The 25,934-nt window shown below is 45.3% G+C and overlaps 1 protein-coding gene and 1 long non-coding RNA gene across 2 annotated transcripts; both read right to left on the reverse strand.

Annotated features, from left to right (window-relative positions):
• Positions 1–384: 384 nt before the first annotated feature.
• LOC308199656 (protein FAM243B) lies at positions 385–12,028 on the reverse strand. Its single transcript, XM_080604117.1, has one exon. It carries the CDS (start codon positions 8,732–8,734, stop codon positions 7,973–7,975), a length of 762 nt encoding a protein of 253 aa, XP_080460243.1. The 5' UTR covers positions 8,735–12,028; the 3' UTR covers positions 385–7,972.
• A 635-nt stretch (positions 12,029–12,663) lies between these two features.
• LOC308178820 lies at positions 12,664–20,536 on the reverse strand. Its single transcript, XR_013939979.1, has 2 exons — positions 20,480–20,536; positions 12,664–16,807 (listed from the first exon to the last, which is right to left on the reverse strand). It is a non-coding gene; the product is annotated as an uncharacterized lncRNA (long non-coding RNA).
• Positions 20,537–25,934: the final 5,398 nt, after the last annotated feature.

Raw genomic sequence — 25,934 nt, forward strand, 5'->3', positions numbered from 1 at the left:
CCAGAGGCCATAGCCCAAAGGACTGCTGCACCAGGGTAAGGAGCTCATTCTGCAGGGCCTGTGGGTCTGGCATGTTTCGTTGACCTTGTTGAATGACTGGCATTAAAGCATCTCTAACCAAAGTCCTCTTGGTCACCCAGAACGGCCCACAGGAGGCCCAGTTTTTCCTAAATTCTGCTGTCTCTAGGACTGTCAGCGTGTCTTTCTATAATGGGTTTGTGAGAAGGGGTGAATGCTCCTGCCCTAAAAATGTTCTCCCGTGTCAGCACTGCGGAGCTGTGATCAGCTCCGATTGCAGCGTGCCACGTGGGCAGGCAGATTTAGCCCATGTGCTGCTAGCATATCATGCCTGCTGTTCTCACTGCTGTTTCCCCACCCTGCAGATTTTCTGACACTTGGCAGCTTGCTTGGATTCCTTTCCTGGGAGAACGAAGGCTTCCCGTAGATGAAGGATGTGTCAAAGGAATAAAACCCTCAAGAGTAACATTCACTTAAACTGTATCTCAACTTTTTATACGTACAGCAAAATAACTAAGCCTCTATTTATGCAATAAAAAAACTTTGTAAAAAAAAAAAGGCCTTGATTATTGCTTACTCAAATGCTACAGTTTGGAGCTGCAGGGGAGGCAGTTTTTAAAGATTAGCTGAAAGCAGGAGGCTGGTTTTAAAGAGATAGCACTGAGTGCATCATGGATGTGTGCAGGGTACATGGACAGACAGAAGGAAATGGGGATGTCTCTGTGCAGCTTCTTCAGAGCAACTGCTTCCTACAGGGGTGTAAATCTGGGACTTGTGGGCTCTTTGTTAAATCTGGATGAACAAACCCAACACAGCAGATTTTCAGGGCAGGTCTTTTTCAAAACACTTTCCATACCTAGGATTTACCTTAGAATAATGCAAATCACAATGTCAGTATGAAAACCTTTGGTGAAGTTTAATAATAGGAGGTGTCTTGCATTATTTTGCTTTGTATAGTGTCTGAATACTGTGTATGGCTCTCTATTTGCTGCTCAGCCTAGGAGATAGAGACAGTTTTTATTACCATTATTAGCCATTCCTGCATGTTCAACAACACCAGATCTGGGAGGGTAAGCTAACTTGGTCATGGTAAGTTAATCAACAGAATATTGTTTTTGCACAGAAGTAAAGTTTTAGGCATGTGTAGCAGTGGCAACCGATATGTTCACCTTCACATTTCCATTATAAAGCACTTCCCAGATCCTTGTATCATCTGGAAACGAAGATGAATCTGAAATCTGACAGTGGATAGTGAAGAGGTGGGAAGAGCCAAGGTGGACGGCCCTTGGAGAAGCCTTGGGAGCCCAGTAGGATGCGGGAGGCCTCTGGTATAGCTCGCTCCTGCCCTCTCCCTGTGGCTGCAGGCTGAGGTGCCTGGTGTGGTCACGCAAGGATGCTCTGCCGCAGTGCCCGTTCCACAAGCGTCATCTGACTACGTGTGCAGCTGATACGACTAGTGCTCAGAGAGCTCTTGGTGTGCTTGGGTTACTCACCATCAACTGCAGCGATTTTTAAAATCTCACTGTTCATGCAGTAGCCTTGGTGACCAGGGGATGTAAGCGTTGCAGAAACCTGTTTCTGGGATAGATAGAGCAGTATCTTTCCTAGGGCAGTGTCAGGACTGTCTGGCAGGGGAATTCTCAGTACCATTGTAAATCAACTGTTTTCCTCCACTGTCTCAGCAGTCGTCTGTGTATGCAAACATGGAACTGAGTGGTAATGTAATTAAATGGCTCTGCGGTGTTCAGTGAGGACAGACTCTCCTAACCACTTCCATTAAACAGCTTTGAGGGAAATCGTTGAAGGAAACACACCAAGAAGTTTAGCTAAACCACATGCCCAAACCTTAAGAGGAAATTGTCAGGCCTTTGTAGTGTTTTCCAGACTCAAAAGTAAGCAGCGTGTTGGTTCCGTGCAGTCATGGGTTGCCTCTGAATATTGGCCTCACTAGATTTTTTTAGAATCTCAACCAAGCGTAGATTTTTGTAGACCAATAAGTAAGATTGTTAAAAAAAAAACAAACAAAAAAAAAAACCTGAAAGCAGAGCTATTATCCCCTTCAATACAGCTACCCTATAAGCAGAACCAGATGCACACAATCTCCCTTTAAAGCAAGTCATTTAGCATCAAAACAATTGAGCTCCCTTTAGCACCCAAAGAACTGAAGACTGGCATTAAAGTCTTGGGGGGCACGTTTACCCTAACGTGCTAAACATGTGCAAGAATGGAATTAACACAAGGAACCCTTTTTTTGTTCCTGGATTGAACACAGACAAAAAGCAGTTATGAGGCGTCTCCTCAGAAGTCCTCCACATCACCACCTCTTTGCATCTACAGCCATATCAGAAAACCTGTTTGTATGTTGAAGACTTCAGGTCTGGTTTCAACCTGGACATTTTTTTCCTTGACTTTAGAGTAGCACTACAGTATAGGCAACCCCTAGAGCTTGTAATGGGTCTCATAGGCTGACATCCTGCAGGTTCAAAAATAAGAAGAGATCTAATCTGTTCCCAAAGCTGAACCAATTTTTCATCTCTGGTATATCAGAACAGAGATTTGGCCAATGCTACGAAGGCCAACCAAGAAGGAGAACATACCTGTGTTTCCTTTCACTGGGTAGGTTACAGCAGATTTCTTTACCCTTGGGCATCGTATGTGCCGCAGTGGCAGCCTTGAACAAGAAAATATGCTGACACTGGGGGGAGACAGCAGCTCAGATTTGTTTGTTTCCTGTTCAGAAACCAGATGGGGATCTGGAAGCCTGGTTTCTTACTGAAAGAAGCATTATATGATTAGTCCAGGCAAGTTTACAAGGAGAATAGAGAATTCATTTGAGTTTCCGCAAGCAAAAGGAGGCAGCAAGAAGAGAGAATCTTGAAGTGCACAGTGTGCATGAGTTTGCAGCTTGTTGGACAGCAGGTAGTCTACACAGGCTTCCTTTGTAGATGTTCCCATCTCAGAAAGTGAACTAGGTCACACTCTTCTGGTGCCTCCAGAACTACAAATTCTTTCCTTCACCCACCCTGTTCCCCAAAATGACTCTCTTCAAAAAGAGCACTCGTGTTGTACAGATGGGCAACTTAATCTTAGGCAGCACCTCGCTTGCACAGGTCTTTCACTGTTGGATGTTGTTGTCACTACTACCAAGTTGAAGAAGGCTGACAAAATAATTGTTTAAAGCTATTAGTGTTTGCATCTTTAGGCTTTCTTCTGCTTACGTGAAGGCTGTGTGGTTCTAAACAAAAGACAAAATCCTCATGTATAAATAAATTAGCTGTTGGAATTTTAAGGAAAACACTAAATATTGAACAGGTTCTGAGAGAGAGGACTGAAGTGGCTGCTGGAACAGGGCTCTTCCAGCATGAAGGAGCTCAGCAGTTGTGGGGTCAGTCAGAATCTCTGCCAACCTGCTGACTTTCGACCTGCCCTGGCCTAGAGGAGCACTGTGACATGCGCTCAGAGCATCCATTCCAGCTCCATCATGGGAGAAACTAGTTGACTAAGCTGACACATACCTCTCTTGTTTTGGCCTTCACCAGGCCCAGTTGTCCAGAGTCTCCCCAGAACTGCTTCCAAAGACACATCTACTTGCTGCCTCTTCTCCCTGTTCATTAACTATTTACTAATCTCAGCCTTCAAGTCAAGTTTAGGGAGAAACTGGTAGACCTCACTCGAGGAACCTGACTGCCCTGTAAAAGTCTCATGTCTGATCACATGGAAAATGAACCAATCTATATGGCTGTGCAAGTGTCAAACCCACATGAGTAGGTGGAGACATATCAAGTAAAATTTCTGGAACCTGAATTTACACACACACACGCACACATACATACCCTGACGTGTGCCAGAAGCCACTTCCAGACAGGATGGCTGTAAGTGGCCACCTGGTTCAGGGACTCAGAGGTGGATGCATGTTTGTACACAACCTACCTCATTACACAGCTTGACTTTGGCTATTTGAGCTGGTTCGTTTTGGCTACCGGAGCAAGCTCAGCATATCGTTTAGGCTCAGCTGGACCTTGACTGGCATATGTGTGAATCAAACTTCTGTCATGGGTATAATCAGAGCACCAGCTGCCTCTTTTCCACTTCATAACAGGAGTACCTGATAGCTGCCAGAATAGTTATCCCCATAGCAATGGACTTCTCATATGTTCCTGTAGAGAAAAAGTTTGTTTGGGCACAAGTAAGTGATTAGGCATGTATTCATGTGAATCTCCATATGGCATCAATTTCTCCCACTTTGAATCTGATAAAAGAGCTATTGAAAATGTCTGTTTGTAATGGCATCAAAGGCTGTGCCTCACTGGGAGACTGTTTCCAGTCTATCCAAAAGCTCTTGAGATGGCTGCCACAGAGCAAAGAATGTGCATGGCTGCTCCCGTTCAGTCCCCAGGAAGATAACACGGGTGTCTTTTTTTTAATGTCCTTTTTTCTTCCTCGATTTCTTTATACTGGTTGGTTTTGCTCTCCAGTGCCTCATCTTCTGTTTGTGTAGCACTTTTCCAGTCCTATGGCTCTTTTGATTTGGTGTGACTCATATTCCTCTGGCCTCGTCACTGATTTGAGGAGGCTTAGAGCTAGCCAACAAGAAAGGTCAGACACTGGCAGATAAGTGGCATTTAAGTCATATTAATGAGTCTGGCCCTTATGTATATTTGTTTTCTAAAGCGTTTTTCTTTTGCATTTCTTTCATGGAATGTTGTCCCTGTCTTCCTTCTTTCCCCTGTGCCTTTCTATCTTTGTGTGATCACTTCAGCAGGAGGTTTCAAGGAACAGGATCACAGGGGCAGAGGCTGAGCTTTGAAAGCTGTTGTCTTTCCACTGCCTGGCCAGCCTTCTCCCAGTTCTCATACACGGCCTGAAGTGTGCTCCACTCTGCCTGCTCTGCCAATGAAGCTCAAATCTTGTGTCCCACCATTACATCCTTGACTTGGGCCTCTGTAGGCTCTTGGTCCAAGTGCATTTGCCCCATCTGTGCTCCGGGTTGCATCATATTGTTAGGAGAGTAGACTTGAAAATAGGGAAAAAAGTGCGTTAAGCCAATCATTACAGGCCTGCCTCATGGACTGGAGGAAAATAAAAGTTTTTTTTTTTTTTTTCCCCATGAAGATGAGGCTTGAAAAAGCATTTAGAAGTAATTAGTCAATGAGACATCATGAAAATTCAGGTGATTTGCATTCCAGCTAGCTTAGAAGAGAGGGACATCTGTTATAGCTGCCTCATCAACATACGCATTTGCATCTGCCTCTCTTCTTTATGCAAAGACACTTTAATCGTTTTATTCTAGTGGTGTGTTTCAGTCACAAGGTTGGGAATGGGAACAAAGATGTTTGCTTTGACATCCTGCAATGGTCAAACACTCTGGGCCTCAATACAAGAGCTACCTAATAAAATAATAGCTATTTAAAATCCTACCAAGAAGATATTAGACTCATGCATGCTATTTCAAGTGCTCTTGAATGAGGTGCGTGCTATTTGGTAACATCCTCCTATTAGATTGTTTAGTCATATGTTAAAAGAATTGCTTGTCATCCTAAATTACCAGTTGAGTCAGAACTTCATGAGCCACAATATTTTTCTTCAGTACAAAGCGCTGCAAAGTTTTTTAGAAAACATGGGCTGTAATTACCCTTATACAGCAGCAAAGGGGGAGGGAAGAAGAAAGAAGAGGACTCATCTCAGAGGACTTTATACAAAATACCAAAGTTCATTTGGTTTCCAACTTAGTTCTTTTCCTGCCCACAGGTTTCCATTCACTTTAAATATGACTGGGTAGAAAAGTTTCACCAGCCCTCAGCCTCCCAGGAGAAGGCTGGGAAGAGTGAAGGCGGTTGGCGAGGCCTCCTCAACCCTTCACGGTCCTTGGCTGGCAAAGGATGTTTTTCCCTCACTCTCTGGAAGATGTGCCATCAAACCCTTCTTTCCTCGTGCTTGTTTTCATGAAGGTTTCACCCTCATCTTACTAGAGAATATGAAATAGGGAAGACTGATAAATTCCTGTCAAGAAGTTACTTCCTTATGGTTCTTACTCGTTGCTGAGACAGCTGGAAAGCAGGTGATTCTGCACCTGGTCCCGTGGTCCTCACTGTGAATTACAGATGGCAGCAGACACACCCTAGCAGCAAATAAGTGTTGCAATGTAGCCCTGAACCCACAGTTGTGTAAGCCAGTGGCAGCAGAGACCCATAGGGCTGAGCTGCAGTGGGGAATCGGTGTGGGACTCTGCTCTGTTCATGTTTGGTCTCACTGCTTCTTGTGTAAATCCAGAATAGAGCAGTGAAGTCCTCAGGTTTCTGCTGATTTGACAATGGCTGGAGTTAGCACTCCGTGTCCGCAGCTTCATGCCAACATTATAGTGCCGTGTCATCATGTGAAGGTAAACAAAGTCATTGTGAAAATGAGTTGTGCATCGTATGTTTCTTAAGAAAACCAAGCTAGTGTGCAATTACTGCACGTTTTTGCTGTAAAAAAGTATTGGACTTATTTCTTTTCTCATGTTGATTTCACACCACTTCGTGTTCATTGATATTTAGTGGCAAAATTTCTGTTTCAAGCCAATATGAAATTTTGTTCGGGGCCGTGATACCATGACAAATGAAACTTTCCTGCCTCTCTCCAGTCTCTCCCCTTTTCTCCCCCACTGCCCTGCATTTGAAGCACTTAATTTTCCATTCTGTGCTACTTCTGTGTTTATAAAAATGAACAGATGTTTTTGCTGATGAATATGATGCTGAGAAAAGATGGTTATTTTCCCCTGTATACTCATATCTCAGCTTTAGAGAATGATATGAGTAGATTCTTCTGAAGGTAAATGAGACTGCCTGTTCAGATATCTCTCTGCCACACCAAATTACAATGCTCATTTAGATTGTTTCCACACACTGTAGAAAAACTGCACAGCTTTTCCTCAGTGCATTGAGATGTTTTAGTGAACCTGTGAATCATCTTATAACTTATTTATGTTTTCATGGTTTTAGTTTTCTGTCTTAAAAGTACACAATAAACACATGCAAAGTAATTGGCTACATGGAGAAAGTAAATTGGGAGCCACTTTACAAAAACAAGAAAGTATTCAATGAACTTGAAAAGCAACACATTTAAAACTGATGTTAAGAAGCACTACTTTTCATCATTCGTAAATAATCTTTTGAACTCAGTTCTGTGAGAAATCATTGCATCTCAGGGCCCAGTAGGATTCAAACAAGAGTGAATTGATGTCATGGATAGGGAAAATCTGCAATGATGAATGCTATATTTTATCCTGAGAGACCAAACTACTCTTCATGCTTTAAAGCCTGAACCGACTACTAATTATTAGGCTTCAGAAAGGAACTTCCCTTTAAAAAAAAAAGATTTACCTGACATTGAAATGTTTATTGCAGAGCATTTTTAGAAGCAAGGCACTAGGCTTAATGAACTACTGGGCATAATGAGCTGATAACAGATATTAATGCCTAAGTTATGGGCAAGTCGCAATAAATTCTTCTGACTTCCTTAAGCTGTGGTCTCTAGCATCAGTCATGGTCCAGCGTATTCCCTGTTCAGGAGCAGATCTTCCATGGGGGTCAGAGATGGGCCTGACCTACAGATTTCATTTTGCAGCCCAGTCTTTCTCAAAATTGAGGACAGTTCCCTCTGTGGCATGGTCTCAAGACTCCCATGACAGAGGAATGTATCCGGAAGGCAGGCTAACCTGGGCCTTAGGCATGCTTTATCCCATTTTGCAATAAGCCAAATTAACTGTCCCTTTTCAGTGCAAGTACAGAACTTATTAGCCTAGTCCTGGAATACATCTGAAATGTAACATTCAAATTTAAAGTGATCTCTTTTATTAGTACTACTGGCATGGTGGGTTGTTTTGTTTTAAGTTTATATCCTTTGAAGGGAAGGGCTCAACAGAGCTGGAACCACTATCAAAACACATCTGAGGCATGACTGTAGGAAGAAATACTTAAGAAAATGTGTCAAGGTAGTAGTTTTCCCATTTCTTCACTTTGTTAATCGCTACCTTCCATTTGTTTGGGGTCATCTTCTCTATTCCTTTAGTAATCAAGTCATTGAAGAGGATGCATCTATAGGAGTGAGTTGTCTCAACAGACTTCAGGGCAAAGTCCTTCCTGTTGTTTATAATAAACCATTTCAAAGAAGACCAAGCAACATCCATTGGAGAAAGATAGCTATAAGATGAAGGCGCAATGAGAAGCTCATGGCCATTGGCTCTAGCAGTCTTGGGGCAACACTTAATGCCAGACATGTAGATCACTGGTGGAACTGGAGGCAGAGTTTCTGTCTCCTGCTCCTTGCCGTCTTTTGCCTCAACATGTGTCGGCTGCCTTTTGTCTCTTGTCACAATTACGCATTTCCCATAGGTCATGGTCAGAGAATCACACAGCTCCTGAAAGACACCGTTCTGCTGATGGATGGGCAGTTCATCTCTTAATAGCAGTTTGTACCTCCAGGGCACCCACCCTTGGCTGCTGCCAGCATGAACAAGTGTCCATACTGGCCAGCGCAGGCTGGTCTCCTCGGCAATTTTTTCTCCTGTAATAAGACTTTCTGGAATATCTGTTTCCCCTAAAAAAACAGTGTTGAAACCATTAAGCTGCAGAGCCCTCAGAGCTCTTAAATACTGCAAGCACTGTTTCTTTGAAGCAGCATCAAAGCAGCCCCTGGAAATTACGTGCCTGAGAAGCGGGTTTGTGAAGCGCTGCATATTGGCATCTCAAGGGACAGAGAGTTGGGGTAGGAAGCCGCCGAGCTCACAATGAACCCGGTTGCCCTGGTGGTACCTGCGGTGTCACACCCAACCAGCAGCAGCCCTGGGACTCCCACGGGGCTGATCAGAAAGCACCCAGTCTTGGAAATCAATGTCCCATCAGGCTGAGTAGGATGCAACTTAGCAGCGAGCGGTTTCTCTCATCAGGACATTGCTCATCCTGAACATCATGGCTCCTCTCACAGCCCTGGGCAGGTGCTTGGGCCCTGTATAAGTGTGGAAGAGCCAGACACCTCCAAAAGGGGTTTGGAGGGGTTGGCATGTGGAGAAAGGAGCTGCTTAGAGTAAGCAAAGAGAACAAACCACTGCCTGAGCATTGAGACCAGCAGTAACTGTCCTCTCCTTCCCTATCAAGTAGGTGGCCTCACAGAAGATGAGGCCTTGATAACCCCTGGGTGGAAGAGTACGCTGTGGGTTTGGGTGAAGGTAGACCTTTGGATGCCCTCATGAGCCTTTCTGTAGGGCAGGCCTGGTTCTGGCAGCAAGAAAGGTGCTGCCCCATCTTGCGTGTGAGGGGCACAGGGTGCCTGGATCCCAACACTGAAGCCGTGTGTATGAGGTCCACCATGTTCAGTTTGCCCAGTTCCAGGCCTTGGAGGGAGAAGAAATCAGTGATGCCTTGGACTTCGCTTCAGGGTGATGTATTTTCAGAACTAATCTGTTTTTTAGAGACCTTTAGCTTTCCACATTGTACACCCACTTCTCCATTTTGTTCTGGCCCTGAAGATGAACCCCTGAGGGACCTGAGTTGAGCCTGACACCAACACCATCCAAAGGTGAGCAACCCCTTTAGAGAAAGGGAAGTGACTGTGGGGAAAAAAGAAAATTGCTCATGCTGTGTTATTGGACACACAAGTGAAGACTATTTTGACCTGCTTGGTTTCTTACCTCTCCTTTCTCCTCCCGTAGATACTCACACAGACTTTTACCACAGGAACAAGCTTGTCAGTAGCAAGACTGGTAAATTGCTCACACTTAGCTGTACCTACAAGGCTGAGAGTGAAAGGTGGCAGCAAATGAAGATACCCCATGGTACAGGTCATTCTCTCCAGAACATTTGTCCTCTTAACACCTTTCCCCTGAAGCAGTGGGAAACTGTGAATTCAAAATATGTGTGAGCAGGAATGTGGGGACTAACTCAGCTGTCTACATGCTCTTCTTGCTGAGGCAGATGAGTGATGGGTCACATCATGTTAGCACCATCACGTGGAGATCAGAACTCTGGAAATTTGATATAAGATTGTTCTGGCTTCAACTGGGATAGAGTTAATTTTCTTCCCAGTAGCTCGTATAGTGCCGTGCTTTGGATTTAGAGGGAAAATAATGCTGATAACACACCTATGTTTTACTTGCTGCTGAGCAGTCCTTACTTTAAGTCAAGGACTTTTCAGCTTCTCATGCTGCCCTGCCAGCAACCAGGCTGGGTGTGCACCAGGAGCTGGGGGGGACACAGCCAGGACAGCTGGCCCAGACTGACCAAAGGGATGTCCCACACCACAGGCATCACACTGAATAATAAAACAGGGGAGTTGGCCTGGGGAGGGAAGAGGGGATGTTGCCATTGCTTGGGGACTGGCTGGACAGTCAGCTGGTGGTGAGCAATTGTGTTGTGCATCACTTGTTTTGTTTATTTTTGTTGTTGTTCTTGTTTTTGTTTGATTGTTTTTCCCTTTTCTTTCATTTTATTTATTTTTTCTTTCTTATTAAACTGTCCTTATCTCAACCCATGAGTTCTTGCACTTTTCTTTTAAATTTTCTTCCTCATCCTGCTAGGATGGGGAGTGAGTGAATGGCCATGTGGTGTTTAGCTGTATGCCAGGTTCAATCACAACAAAGATTGAGGGTATAACCCCAGAAGGAAGCCTGTATGGTTTGACTGTTAGCCAGATGCAAGATGATGGCAGATTCAGACTGCAAACATATGGAAAAACAACAACAACAACCAAAAAACCCTCTTGAATCTGCAGTTTATATTCATATGAGAATATACCAAAAAAATAATATTGATCCGTCTTTGTTAGTATTTCACACAGTGATGTGCTCTTCTAGTGTTAGCTTTTGTCCTTACTAAATACATACTAGAAGCATTACCTGACATGAGTAGTCCTGGAATTATTGAGTGTTTATTAGTTTTGACAAGCACACATGTTCAGAGGCCTTTGTGTTGTTTTAGACACACCTCTGTTCAGAAGCTGGCTGTAAAGTGTCAAAACAACTACCTGTAAAGAAATCTAATTCCATAATTTTCCTTTGTGCCTGAGACCAACAACCCATCCGTGACACTTACTGGATCTGCAGATCATATATATCCCTTGTTGCCTAAATTGAAGATGTCTTTTCATTCTGTTCTCCCCGAGGAGGATTTACTGAACTGCGAATGAGTTGGAGCATGCCACCCTTCAGATAGGCACAAAGTGGGCATGTCCCTTTTGTTTCTCTTACTTTTCAACTACCTTCCAATTGTCGATAGCATGAATGCAGCCATCAGGAGATGAACTTCAAAAGCACGATCCTCCTCTCAACCGGACTACACATGTAGGTACAACTGAGGTTGCCCAGGAAAATTAGGTTTGATGTTCCTCAGTTCAGGTTCCCCGTAGTGAACAGTCCTGAAACTGCTCCTCTAACTCTCCAGGCTTTTGTATTTTAGCAGCATCAAGTCAAATGCTGAGGGATGAATTCTGCTGCCATAGGCTTAGTGCCTGTTTTTGCTTTCACGTGACAGTGATGGGACTTGGCAAGATGGATGAAGGAGGCTCAAACCAGCCTTTCTGCTTGTGAGGCCTTAGGCATGGGCGAGGTCTGTTCCACTGCATTTTGGTGCTGTCCCAGGAAGACAGTGTCCCTTCTAGCCTGTCAGGTGACATCACTGCGCCCTGTCTCCTTCAGCCCCTAATAAAATTGGTCTGAACCTAAGTGGTTACAAAAACACTAAATATGATGCTAGCCGCTGATACCTAGTGAGACCAGAGGGATGAACTGTTCTCCTTTCCTTTTCAGAGGATTTATTTGAGAATTGGATTCCCCTCTGTTCCAGTCAAGTATATGGCAGAAAACCATCTGTTAACCTGCTTTAGAAACAATTATTTATGGTTTCAACATCTCAATACTATCAAAAAAAAAAATACAAAACCTTGGGCAGCAGACATAAGGCAGCAGGCTAAGACATAAAACCACATATTTTATTTTCCATGCTCCATTTAGTCTGCTCCGTTACTTTTTGCCTCTTTACTCTCCCAGTCCTTATCTACATAGACAGTGAGCACTTTGGGCCAGGGACCTTTTTTACCTTTTGCAGTTTCAGACTTGTGACATTCCCTAACACAGCCACACAGTGCGAAATGCATGGACATAGCCCCTGCCTTGAAGTGCATCTAGGATTTGGGAAAAGACACCTCCGATCACTACCTCATCCTTCCAATATTGAACCAGAGCCTTCTCCTCTTGCCCTGCTGCCCCACCTGCGAGCTCTGCCTCTGGCAGCAAGGCAGTGCCCTGAAGGTTGTGGTTGGGACCACCATCCTCCTTGTGCATAGCCGTTGCACCTTACACCCCAAGCACACTGCACCAGATAGGGGTGACTGCCCCCCGGGTGCCTGTGGGCATGGGTGGTGGGCTCAGTGCCATGTGGAGCACTCCCCAGGGATGCCCAGGAAGGACGGTGAGGCCTGACCCCCCTCAGTGAGTTTTTTTGATGCTTCACGGAATTCCAGTGTACCACTTAGCTAAATGGCAAATTTACCAATTACCCATGAACAAAGTCCCTATTAATGAGGCAATTAGGATACCAATTATCAGTACATACCAATTACCCATTTCAGTAGTAATTATGTTGTTAGGTTACCACTCACCACGTTTACACAAGCTAAAAATCATCACACACTCTTTATTTTAAAATACAAAATGAAAACATAATGAAATATGGAACATAATGAAATACACATAGACAGTAGGCATGATGTTAGGCAAACAGTGGATGTTTCTGCTGATGTATTAAGTATAGCAGCTTAAATTAAGTTGAAAATTTTGAAATATAACATTTTATATTTATCTATATAAAATGTCCTGTAAGTTCATTTTTTTCCCCAAAACCAATACTTGAGAATATTATTCTACAGGAAATCTGTGGTGGCTTTTTTTCCAGTCTTACATGGAACGAGAAAAAATAAAATTATTTTTTTCTGAGAAATACCATGCCCAACTTAAATAATCCATTTTCCCTCCTAGCTGACTGATGAAGTCCTGAACACTAGCTGAAGTCTCACTCCAAAGTAGTATTTCTGGTGTCAAAATAGAATTTCCAAAAGTGTGTAATTTTAGCTCTCAATCTATGATGGAACCAATAAGAGAAGCACTTGCCAAAATCAAAGATGTCCTAAGGGTGGAAACACAGAAAAAAAGTGGAAACTTCAGAAAATAAATTAAGCTCATATCTCAAGTAACAGTGCCAAACTTCTCAGAACAGAATTAGTACAACTGCCAGAGGTTTCCCACAAAGATCCGTGATGCACCTTGTGAAAGCTGATGAAATTTGGTTTCCAGCATTAGGGATTCTCTGCAAAAGCTGACTTTAGCAGCTTTCCTGTTGTTGGTATCGGAGACATTGCTAAGTAGAAATACACAGCCACCTTTGCCTGGAATGTGTACGAATGGGGCATCTTTAGGAGCAGAAGCTCTTAGATTTCATGGTGGAAATTGTATGTACACACATTTGCATCTCCTTGAAGTGGGGAAGGGAAAAGAAAAGGAAAAGTGTTTCAAAGTGAACTGGCACTTGACCACCTGGATGAAGAACAGAGGAGCTCTGCAAGGCAGGACACTGTTTGTAGCACTTAGAAACCTTCCAGGACCACCAGAAAGAAGGAAATATGCTGTCCCTGCTCAGCCAGAACAAGGGGATAGCACCCCATCCCTATTGACCCACCACGGCCCAAAAATGTTCGGGAAGACTGCCTCCCTCATGAGTATGGCCCAGGTCAGTGGTGATGCAAAAGCTCCCCCAGCACAGAGCTTGAAGCTGCGCTCAGGTGGCACTTCGAGTTCCTGGTCCCACAGACACCCAGATGGAAGGAACCTGGTAAAAAATACCTCGATGAGAGGTTTTCTTCACAGAGAACAGGGAGAGGATCACTCTTCTGATCTCACCCTGGTATGGGGCTGGCATAGAGCTGATGGGTGTGCCTGGGTCTGGGAAGGGGACGGAGACATTGGGTCCATTACCAGTGGTTAAAATCTGATTCAAGCTCTCAGTACACTGTGTAGAGACACTCGAGCATGGCAAGCAAGGGAGTGGAAAGGCTCACCTCACCCCCAGACCCAGACAGCCAGAGTTGATTACCAGTGTGAGCAGGAATGGGCTCTCCCCAAGAAGACATGGAAGGGGATATCGATCAAAATTTCTGTCATACATTAGCAATGACTTGGTTTTCAGAATCTGAGTTTGCAGGGAGGCAAATAGTACTTCCCAGGGCTTCAGAGTTCACCCTCTAGCCTGGTGGTTCCCTTGCATCAACGTGACAAGAAAAGCAGCAGCCACTGCTAAAGGAGGTGAAATTTCACTGCACAGAACCTCATGGGGGTGATGGATGTCAGAAGCCTATTTCTAACATTTGTGATGGAAAAAGAGATTTGACTGGACTGTTGAATATCTATAAAATTGATGAAATGAGTCTACAAAGCAGGAGGAATTGTCACCACTGCAAGGAAACAGGCTAAAGTCTCTTCTCAGTGCTGGCAGAAATTGATCCTTCTTCAAAATGGACTGCAATTTTTGCCTTCTTGTGGAAAATACTCACACTGAGCAGAAGGAACAAATGGAACTGCAAATGTTTTTTCCACCTTCAAAACACCTCACTTTTTTTTTTTTTTTTTTTTTTTTTTTTTTTTAAGATCTGAATAGCTGAGCTGCAATAATGGGAGCGTGGCTACCAAGTGCAGTCAGTCAGGAGCAGTGAGCATAAATAGTGGATCCTGGCTCAAGCCAAGCAGTTATTAAACCAGACGCAGTGATGAAGCCAAAGGTAATGGGGTCCAAAACTATCTGAACTGCCTAATTGGTCTCTGTTGGAGATGGTGTCTGGGGAATATTCACCTGTCCAAAAAAGGACATGTCTGTGTTGGAAAGCTGAATCTCTGGAATTCAAGCAAGGAGTGTGGAAAGCCAAGAAAGTAGTGTGGATTTCATCTTGGCTATCAGCTGGGAGTATCAGCCTTGGAACGTGTCTTACGAGATCAGGCTGTGGAAAATCCCTTTAAGGATATGGACCACACGAAGTAAATCATTTCCAGGCAATTGGCCTGGACTAAACAGTGGCAAAACCCATGATAACAACACTACATCATGGCAGCTAACGATACATTAAAAAAGAGCAAAACGAAGCTACAGGTTCAGGAACGCCCTGTTTAAGAAAAATTAGAGAGGAGAAAAGGGAAGAAATGTTTTTTAGGATACTAAATTGCTGAGAGCTTTCTTCCTATCAATAGCAAAAAGCTAATGCAGCAACACAAAGGAAGCTGAGTGGAACCAGCAACACCACCCCACAGGCACAAAATTTTATAGGGTTTTATAGGATTTTTGCAGCTATTACAATATGTCTTCGTGTTCTCAGAGTACCTGCACCAGCAGTTTCTGATTGTTTTGATTTGCAGACTCCAGAGATTTTTCCAATGCATGGACCAATAATAGAAAGCTGAAGCTCACTGCTGACGTTTGTCTCCCCATAGCTACTGTCCTGAACCCCTGTGTGCCAGGGCTCTGCAGGACATGGGATGAACAACCCTGAGCTGTGTGGTGGGTAAGCCACTCCTTCGTGTGTCTGCTGAGGCTTGGGAGGCCCTGATGGTGGCCAGGTAGGCCCTGTGACGGACCCTGGAGAGACATCAGGATGTCTGGGACCACCTCGTTGTCGTCCTGAGCTTTTGTAAAGGTCCAACGTGCAGGAAGAGAGCTGCTGAGAAATGCACGACCACTGTCCAAAACCCGCTGCAGACCAAGCCTGCGGAGCGAGCACACGAGTTCAAGTCTCACGGGTCTTCTGTGGGTCAGCCTGTCACCACCTCTGGGTGCCCGGCGTGGTGGGGAGTGCGGACGTGGAGGCAGCTGCTGCTCCTTCTGCTTGCAGAGCACACTCCCAGTGGGCTCATGCGTAGCTCCAGCCCCTCCTCCCCGATAAATAAACAAACAAAAATTAATAACAGCAAACAGGCACAACAATGATGCCCCAGCTGGAAGCGTACTGGCCCTGCTTGAAGCAACAGCATGAAAAGGAAGAGCTTCCATTCTCCCGAGAGGCAGGTTATAAAAATACATGATAAATGCAGCCATGAAGGAGATAGACCAGTAAGGACTTGATTCCCAGCCTCTTCTCCAAAGGCCTAGGGCTGAAATAACACAGGTTGCACGTTGCGCTTGGGTACCTTCACAGCATTCATGTGGAAAGCTTGCACAAGACCAGTCTGCACCTTTCCTGGCACAGCTCCTCCTTTCTTGCTTTCACGGATGAAAAAATTATCCCTGTTTGAGCTCCTTAGGCACAACAGAATATTAATAATAAAAAAAAGAAACCATTTTTATACATTCCTCAGAACTGCATCTGAGCTTGGTGCCTCAGGCCCAGTGTTGTATTTACCATTGTGCCTTTGCAGCTCCAGTAAGGCAGTGCTGTTAATGATAACAAAAGTGTCTTTGCTCTCCTTTCCTGGAAGCTCCACCTTGCTTCTCTGAGGGTTAAACTTCCCAGAATAGAGATAGTCAATGTAATTTTCAGGCTTGCTGGAAACGATGTTGCTGAGCATCATGACAAACAGAAGAAAGCCGAAAAAGCCAACGATGATGAGGATATAAAAAGAGGCCATTATCTCCTCTTGCATCTCTAAGGCCGGGTTGCTGTAATTATTGAAGCGACGGGTCTTCTTTTGTTCCACAAGCATGTGGAGTAACTCTGGCATGGCTGAACTGCTGTTTGTGTGGTTGCTGAAAGCCATCTTCTGGTTCCACTCTGGCTGCAAAAGCTAAACAAAACAGAGCAGAAGAACCAACTTAGCAGGCTAACGCGTTCCTGTCCTTCACATCTTCTAGCTCAGGCCTTAGTTACACAGCAAAGGAGAGGAACAGTGTCTATCTGCATTTGGCTGTCCTCTAGCTGCACGGCTTACATGCATGGAGCTGCTGTGAAAGCCAGCAGGAGCCAATGCAGGAACCAAGAGAATTAAACACTGCTGCCACCCGCACAAAAAGACATGCACGCACATGCACGGGCACATGCTACTCCTGCATGCTGGCTTTGTTTTGCTGGTGACGTAGCATCCAAATCAGGATGCGGCAACACCTAACACTGACGATTCCAGTGACTATCCCAAAGGAAACAGGACGGCTCACTCCGAGGTACCACCACAATGCAAACAACAACACCACCGAGGTGAGAGGAGGGCAGTATTCATGTTAAGCTCCGGCTCCTGAGTGGAAGGGCTGCTAGCTCTAAATCACCCCCAGTAAAACATGCTGAACTGAGAAAGAGCTGTCAGGAGGAACTAAATAAATCCAAATTTATGTAAGTTTGTTATCTTGCTGAGAAGGAAACGAGAGAGAAACAATTTACTGCCAAATTACATTTTGTGAGGTCATCTTCTTTTTCTTTATGAGCTTTTTTTAAAGTCATTTTTAGCACAAGAAAAACTTAACACATTGCCTCTAAGCAAACCACGAAGTCATTCTATTTTCAAAAACCTCAAGATAAAAAAGTTTTGACTCCTTCTCCCAATTCCACATCCAAATAGTAAGCTTTTACTTTTGGCAGCAAGAATATTCCAAATTTGATACAAATTTATGGGTAATTTTTGGTTCTCTGAAATCCCCTTCTTCGGGAAGTATGTGTTAATCTTAGAAAAGCTTTGTGTAAATCTGCCCGTAAGGCCTTGCCCAGCTGTAAATAGAAGCAAAGAGTTTTATCCTGAATGTGTAACTTCCACTAATTTAAAGCCATTCACTCTCCGTGTTGCTGTTTTCATTGCTTTGCAGCTAGCACTGGTTAACCTGGGGAGCTCTCCTGTTGGAAAGGCTCTGTACAAACTGAGGATGCAACCCCACGTATTGCAGTAAAGAGCTCTGGGAATTTAGAACACCTGAAGATTTGGCCGCTCCCATAAATCTTTTCAATAAACTGTTTAAGAGCTAATTAGGAATAATATTTTCTGATGGACACTAGAGCAAGCTCCCTCAGAGCAACTCTGCCTGTCGGTCACCCAAGAGATATCTGGTAGGATTAAAACGAGCGTAACCCTTGGAAAAGCTCATGGCCTGGGTCAGGGCACCCATCATCCCCATCTGGCAGCCTCCCTCCCTTCTCTCTCCAGAGCAGGCACTGGTGGTGATGGATCTTTTCTGCTTGTGCTCGCACCTGGATGAGCTCCCTGCTCCTGACTCAGGGAAGGCAGGCATTTCCTCTCTGTCCAGCTAGGATGAACCGGTCACCTGAGTGCTGAACCACTGATCCGGTGTCTGAAATTGCCTGAACATCCTGGATAATTAAGGCTAGCTATTCCTGGTTAGGTTTCCTCCTTCTTGCAACTATTATCTTCTAATGAAGGTGTTTACTCTGCTGGCTGGGTGGTGACTGGTGTGCCTGGCATCTATTAATAGCCAGATCACCACTGCAAGCGGTTACATCAGTTGAGCACAGAGTTTATGCGGGACCCATTCGCAGAGACACACACAGAGATTTACAACCACAGTACAGGAACTGGAGATGTGCCCGGGGAACATCAGGAACTGCAACAAAAGTGGGTGTTTGGGACCACATGGTTCATGTAGAGTACAGCCCTTAGCTAATCAAGATTTTTCGGTCTGCACAGAAAAACAGAAGGCAAAATTCACTCCAGATTCCAAGACAGATGCAAGAAAACTCCCCATAGATTAAAAAGTGTGTCTGGCTACATCTGCTTGCCTGCAGTAGAAATTGGTGATCACGATGCTGTGCAGGAGTGGAATGTGCCCTGGTGTTCCCCTTCCAGAGGGGGCATGGGGACACAATGTGAAGAAAAGTGATATATGCCTCAACAGTAGCTATTTTTACTCTGAAAAAAAATATTTACTGAAAGTAGATTGACTTTCTGATAAGATTTTCTTTGTTGCTCCCACACCCCACATATCGGTTCTGTGGCTAATGCCATGATGAGCTGCAGTACCTGGAGAGGAGCAAAGTTCAGGGTTATACCATTTGCCCTTATTCTTTTTCACAGGCAAACTTCCTAACTGGCTGCATGAAGGGGAAGGACAGGCTGGATGGACCTTCGCTCTCACCTTCTGGAAGATGACCTCAGGTTGGGAACCACAGCCTTGCACTGCCCTCCTGGTCTCTTGGCGCAGGCTCCCATGACTCCTGCCACTACAGGAGCAGGGCTGATCCTTTTGTGATGCATGCACATTGCTGAGTTTCAAAAATTTAATATAAAACCACAGTGTTTTTCCACACAATTCCTCAGACACTGCTTTTGAAAGGATACAGTGCTTTGTGCTCTAAAAAAGTGCAACTAGCTAAACATCATTGGACTGGCTCTTAAAGGGTCTGCAGGCATGGGTATCGCTGAGCCACGTGCCTCCTCATCATAGTAAAATCTTGCTCATACAAAAAATTAGGAGGGGAGGATGCATTTATGAATTTTTAATGCTTTTCTGTACAAAATACATCAGAAAAAAACAACGCTGTGGGTACCAATCCTCAGAAAACAATAATGAAAGGCTTGAGGCAAATGACATAACAAGCTGAAAGGGCAGATTATCACTTGTTAACTTGAACAGCCACCACGTTCCCCTTAGGCCAGGCAGCAATACAGTGGGAATTTTTAACCGGCAGGTAGTGGGGGCCAAGCGCGAGTGCAACATCATGGAAAGGCAGAACCTGAGTTCACCCAAAAGTGAGAAAGAAGCCTAGGGTAAGGTCTTTGGTGGCAACTAGAGAAGGATTAGTGACTGCGGTTGTGCCACACCAGGCCTCTAGAAGAGAGGAAAGAGGTCTCAGGTGGTTTTGTATAAATAAGGCTGTGTGTCGCAGGTCTATGGACACATGTACCCTCACGTCCCCCACACATCAGCATGCCTCAAGACTTCAGCCGTCTGTATAGTTACCTCTTCCCCACACTTGTGTTGGGTGCATAGGTTAGAAATCAACCCTTCTTTCCATGACGGGACTCATCCCCTTTCTACGCATTCCCCTCTCCACTTTTCCATAGCCTAAAGACTGTTTTTTGTCATTGTTGTTGCTGTTTTTTTCCCATTTCAACTGTTTTCTGTATATGTCCAAAGTGGTGTTCCACACACCCCAACCATAAATACGCACTATCATCTGTCTCCTAAGTAGGCATAAGTCCATGAACAAAAATGCACATGCACAGATGTGTGTCCACATACTTCTCTCCCTACACACACACTCACTAAGCTATAAAAACACCCACAGAACTACATGTATAATGCCATAACCAGGTAATTTTCAAAAAACAACTGGCAGCTTGAGTGATAAGCAGAGCTGCTTTTCAGAGGACAGCACCTGTGAAAAAGAACGATCCAGTAGATGTATCCAAAATACTGGAAAAATTGAAATGAAAATTTAAAACAATGCCTACTTATCACTACATAGAGGAAGACATACCAAGAGCTATGAAATGTACCTGCTCGAACAGCTTACTTACATGCAGACTTGGCTGTGTCTTGGGAGCAGCACCTCGTTCAGCTGTCGGGCTTGCGCCCAGCTGACCAAAGCATTTAACTATTTAAGGAGCATAGGAGAGGAGTGGCTTCTCGCCTCTAGCAAGTAATCACGGGCACATTATGCATGAGGGAGTGTCGCCAAAATAATATGGTAACAGGATACTATGGGCATATGAGGCTTGTAGGACATGGGGGCTCCAGGCAAGGGGTCATTTGTGTTCCCTCATCTTGTAGGGGATGGGGATAACATTGACCAGGACTCAGTTGCCTCAATACTGGGCAAAATAAAGCATGAAGGCTGTTCCAGGCAGGTGCTTGCTGCTGGACAGAGCCCGTGTAAGAGAAGATGTTAGCCTGGGGTGATTTTTGGTTATTTGTCCAAGATCTGTCATTTGAAAAGCCAACAGGTCTCAGAAGTGGGAAAGAAAGTGTCTGTGTCCCTGTTCCCCCCCGATGCCTTTGCCTGATGCCACCTCATCGTGACAGAGGGAAGAGGCTAGGCAGTTATGTCTGCTCGTAGTGCACACCTACAGCCCTGTTCTTCCTGCTCTACCCTTCTGGTGAAAGGATGGGGAAAGAAAGTAGATGGGAATAGGAAAGAGGATGTCAGATGAAGCAACCTTGTTATCTTCCATCTTGCGTCCTCCTGCCACAATGTCTTATATCCTGTTCTGCCAGCTGGGCATGGGTGTTTTATTCCATTCATACACCCTCCACATGGCAAAACAGCACACATTACACCCCTTCACAATTAAGTCTCTTTTTAGGATCAACATATAACACCAGCCACGGCTTGCAACACTTCAGATTTAACTCAAGCTTTGTGATGGGAGTCGCAAATGACTGCTGCCCTGGGGTTGCTTTGTGCAACAAGAACAAAACTGAAGGCACCTCAGGGAAGAGGAAAGCTCATGTTAATGTGGGCTTGGTTTCCTTCCATGCCAAAAGACAGGAGGGAGCAGGACTGTTAAGTTGAGGGTAACCAGGGCCCCATGACAGCAGGGTATGTCTGCAAGCAGCAGCAGCTATTGCTATTAAATTGCAGTCAGACAGAATCATAAATCTTGCTCTGGGACTCAGTTCAAACTACTCTTTTTTTTTTTTTTTTCTTCCAAGTTTAATTTTCACTGGATAACGCACACTGCTTTGAAAGCATCAGCAGCTCATTAGTTGAGCTGCACTTCTGGCTAACAAATGCAGAGCCACAAATAGGAAGAAAATCAGAAGCAGAGAGCTACTGGTTGGAGAAAAGCAGATCTGAGGGCTCCCAGGTAGCAAAGCGGATGGAGAAAGAGAGTTTGGGGAAGGTCCCTCATGTGCTTCCCCCCATCCATGCATAACCTGCTCTGCTGCCAGACTGCAGGGATGTTGCACAGCTAACTGCCATCTCCAGGAGCAAAACGTGGTACAGAGAGCATTGCCGGTCTAAAGCCACGAGCCATCCATGAGACAAAAGCTTGTGGAGAGCACAAAACACCCACTGGCCTGTCTGTATTGCCTTGCACCAGGCTGAGCCAGAGACACAGGCTGGCTGTGTCCCAGCCTCTAGCTAGAGCATGGTGAAGCAAAAGTCTCCTTTCTTTCCTCTTCCCTAGATTTGATGGCCCCTTTTTCTTGAAAACAAAATCAAATGCAAACGTATAAATATAAACACTGATAGTAGTCCCATTGGCGATTAAGTCCATCTGATGCCCTGAACAAAGTGGGATCATGAGTGGGACAGCCTCAAGCATACAGCAAAGTTTGCTGTTTGGGGTTTGCTTCACTGCCTGGGACTCTGTCTGGAGCTTCCTTGCTCAATGGGGAGAGACAGGTAGCCCCAAAGGCTGATGGGTCCATCTCTCAGCACAACTTGCCCTCAAGAAGGTCTTGCTTTCTAATGACTGTGATTAGTATCAGCCTCTGATGTGACAACAGTAAAAGTGCTGTAAGTTGGACTCCCCCATCAGTCATACCAGGGCAAAAGGATGTGGGATCTCTTCTTGTCCTTCCCAAAGCAGGACTGCAATGATCCCACGTCACCTGGAGGAAGCATTCAGATACAATTCGCTATAAAGATAATGAAGGGGCTGGGGTAGCCTAAATGTTTAGGTAAGGGGGAGGACGGAAGTTGTGGGAGTGCTGGATCCCGTTGTGGTGTGGATGGCAAAAGATGGGCAGCCACAGCCCTGTCCCTTGAGCAGGAACAAGCACTCAGCACCTGCCTAATGGTGACAACCTCCTTCCTCCACCCACAGCCGTAGAAGTCTGTGCTGGGGCCAGGCAGCACCTTTCCTTTTGAAAGGTATGAAGGAGGAGGGAATGGGTTTGGAGCAGAAACACAGCAAAAGGGCTTGAAGAACTAATTCTGACAGTCTTTCAGTGAAGGTATATGGACCCTCGAATAAGATGGGATATTTCCGTCATCTTTATAGGAGGTAGGCCAAAGCATATCAGCTGAGGATCTGATCCTCTTACTATCATAGAATGATAGAATCATAGAATGGCTTGGGGTGCAAGAGACATTAAAGTCCATCCAGTCCTACCCACCCTGCCATAGGCAGGGATGGCACCCACTAGATCAGGTTGTCCAGGACCTTGTGCAACCTGGCCTTGAACACCTGCAGGGATGGGGCATCCACAGCCTCTCTGGGCAACCTGTGTGAGGGCCTCACCACCCTCTGAGTGAAGAATTTCCTCCTAACATATAATCTATACCTCCTCTCTTTTAGTTTAAAGCCATTCCCCTTGTCCTGTCATTGTCTGGCTGAGCCAAAAGTTGCTCTCCATCTTTTTTATAAGCCCCCTTCAAGTATTGAAAAGGTACAATAAGGTCACCCTTGAGCCTTCTCTTCTCCAGGCTGAAGAGCCCCACATCTCTCAGCCTGTCTTCACAGGAGAGGTGCTCCTCTGATCATCTCTGACCATCCTCATGGCCCTCCTCTGGACCCACTCTAATAGGTCCACATTCTCCTTGTGCTGGGGCCTCCAGACCTGGACGCAGCACTCCAGGTAGAGTCTCACGAGAGCTTAGCAGAGGGTGACAATCACCTCCCTTGCCCTGCTGGTCACCCCTCTGTTGATGCAGCCCAGGACGCAGCTGGCCTTCTGGGCTGCAAGCATGCACTGCTGGCTCATGTTGAGCTTTTCATCCACCAGAACCCCCAAGTCCTTCTCTGCAGGGCTGTTCTCAATTAGTTCCTCTCCCAGTCTGTGCTCATGTCTGGGATTGCTCTGACCCAGGTGCAGCACCTTGCACTTGGCCTTTTTGAACCTCATTAGGTTCACATGGGCCCAATTTAATTACTGAAGTTTCATTTTTCTTTAAAGACAATATAAGGAAACAATACAAATTAGCAAAGATATTTTAATCATATTTTTGCACTGTTCTTGAATTTTAGTGTCACCAACTCTACAGTGAGAATCAAAACCCTGGAGGGGGATTCAGGGGCTGGTGGAAATTGAACCAGTCAGTCTCTGTGCTCTCTGCTTCCAGGAGCCACGGACACCTGGAAGCACATTACCAAGACAGGCAGACATGTCTTTAAAATCCAATGGGTGGGAACAAGTCAGGAATGAAAGATTCAGCATGCTATTGAAGCACCTAGACGAGCCCAAACGAGCTTCAGACTCAAAGCATTTCCCATGCACACTTTCCTCTGCAATGTGCGAGCTTGTTTTCCATGCTCACATCCCCGTTGGGGAAATAAAGTGGATCATGTCTTCAAGCAACATTGCCTGTTGAGCCAGAGTGACCTGCCTGCCTCGGAGGAAGTGGGATGAAGGAATGTCTGGATCTAAGATGAGTAACGGAGCCTTCCTCACGTGGCTGAGTCCTGCAGACAGACCACACCGGTCATCGAGGACAGTGGGGTACTGAGGACCTCAACCGCATGTGGTGCCTTGCATGCAAGCCCTGTGACTTCCTCAAAAAAAATCTGGGTCATGCCCTGGCAGGTATTTGCTCTAGGAATGAACTATCCCCAAGACTGGGAGGCCTAGGCGCGTGTCTTCCTCATCAGCCCTCCTTGGGTTTACTACTGGCCAGAGGATGAGGAGGACTTGTTAGAGGACAGAGCTACTTTATGAAGAAAAACCCTTCCAAGGACCCTGCTTAGGCAGGGCTACCATCTGCTGTGTCCTCCTCCCAGCTTCCTCTTGGTGATGGCCAAGGCCTCCTGGCTGGTGCTGAGCAGGGGCCTTCCAGGCCCTTCAGCAGGCACAGCACTGAGGGTGAGGGCTGCAGGTAATGGCCCCAGCACAAGGCAGCACACTGAGCCTCTCGCACAGGTCACAGCATGTCACGAATTGCATTGCCCAAGCCTCTGCTGCTGAGGATGAGCCAGAGCTTTCATTCTGCTGTTGCAGCAATAGGCCTTGGGCTAGTCCTGGCTCTCCGGTGACCTGTTTCTCTCTCTCCATGCCCAAGTGTAGGTGTGAGAAAAAGCTTGTCTGAACCCTTGAGTGTTGATGCAAAGCACTGTTGCAGCCCTGCTCATACACAGGGGCTAAGGGAAAGCAGCATGGTGCTGGCATGTGTGCTCAGGAGTTTCTGCTTTGTGCCCAGTTGCACGTTTCGCTCTTTTAAAACTGTTTTTTTTTCTTTTTCTTTTTTCTTTTTTCTTTTTTTTTTTTCCTACAGCATCTTTAGATGTTCCTCCTCAGAAACAGGAACAAACCCTGAATAGCTGTCTGCACAGTGAACACATCAGGAGAAAGAAAGGGCCTTCTGCTGTCTGTGAGATATGCAGTGAGTCAGACTGCAAAAACAATGTTATTAGACATATTTTTAATGAGTGATTCTGATGAAAGTCTCAGGCAGATAAGTTTAGATTCTCCTTTGTTTCTTCACTTTCTTCCTTTTATTTATTTATTTATTTTAGCTTTTCCAACATTTATTGTCTGATTGTTCTAAGCGTTTAGCTTTCTCCACACTCCAACACAGCAGGCCTCCACACCTTTTGTGGATCCCTCACTTTTCTCAGACCCTTTCTCTGCCAGCAGATTTAATTTTCTAATGCTGCCTGAGCACCACACATCCCTGGGAGGCAGCCATCGCAGCCAGGGCCGCGGCGGCCCGTCCTCCGACAGCGGAGCGTGCTTCAGACAACGATGTTGCAAAGCACTGCTGACCTATCTGCACTTCATCACTTGACTCACTTCACATGCGGTCTCTGTGCAGTTGTAACCACTTCAGGAGCCGGTTGTCTCAGAACCACATCTAGGTTTTGCCACTTGTGACTCACCTACTGGCAGTAAAATTCTAGCTATTGCCCTATAATTGTGCCTGGGAAGCAAAAAGATCCACGTTTATTGTGGTCCAATGTTCACGTTTTTGGCTCCCATCCAAAACACATGGTAATATGATTTGAGTAGTATCACCTTCAGGACAGCAATAAAAGCAATTGCCACTCCCATCCTGTGCTTCACATCCTGTTTCCACCACGGTCTACACAC

The sequence above is a fragment of the Anser brachyrhynchus genome, assembly GCF_964034855.1.
Source record: "Anser brachyrhynchus genome assembly, chromosome: 1".
Taxonomy (NCBI): Eukaryota; Metazoa; Chordata; class Aves; order Anseriformes; family Anatidae; genus Anser; species Anser brachyrhynchus.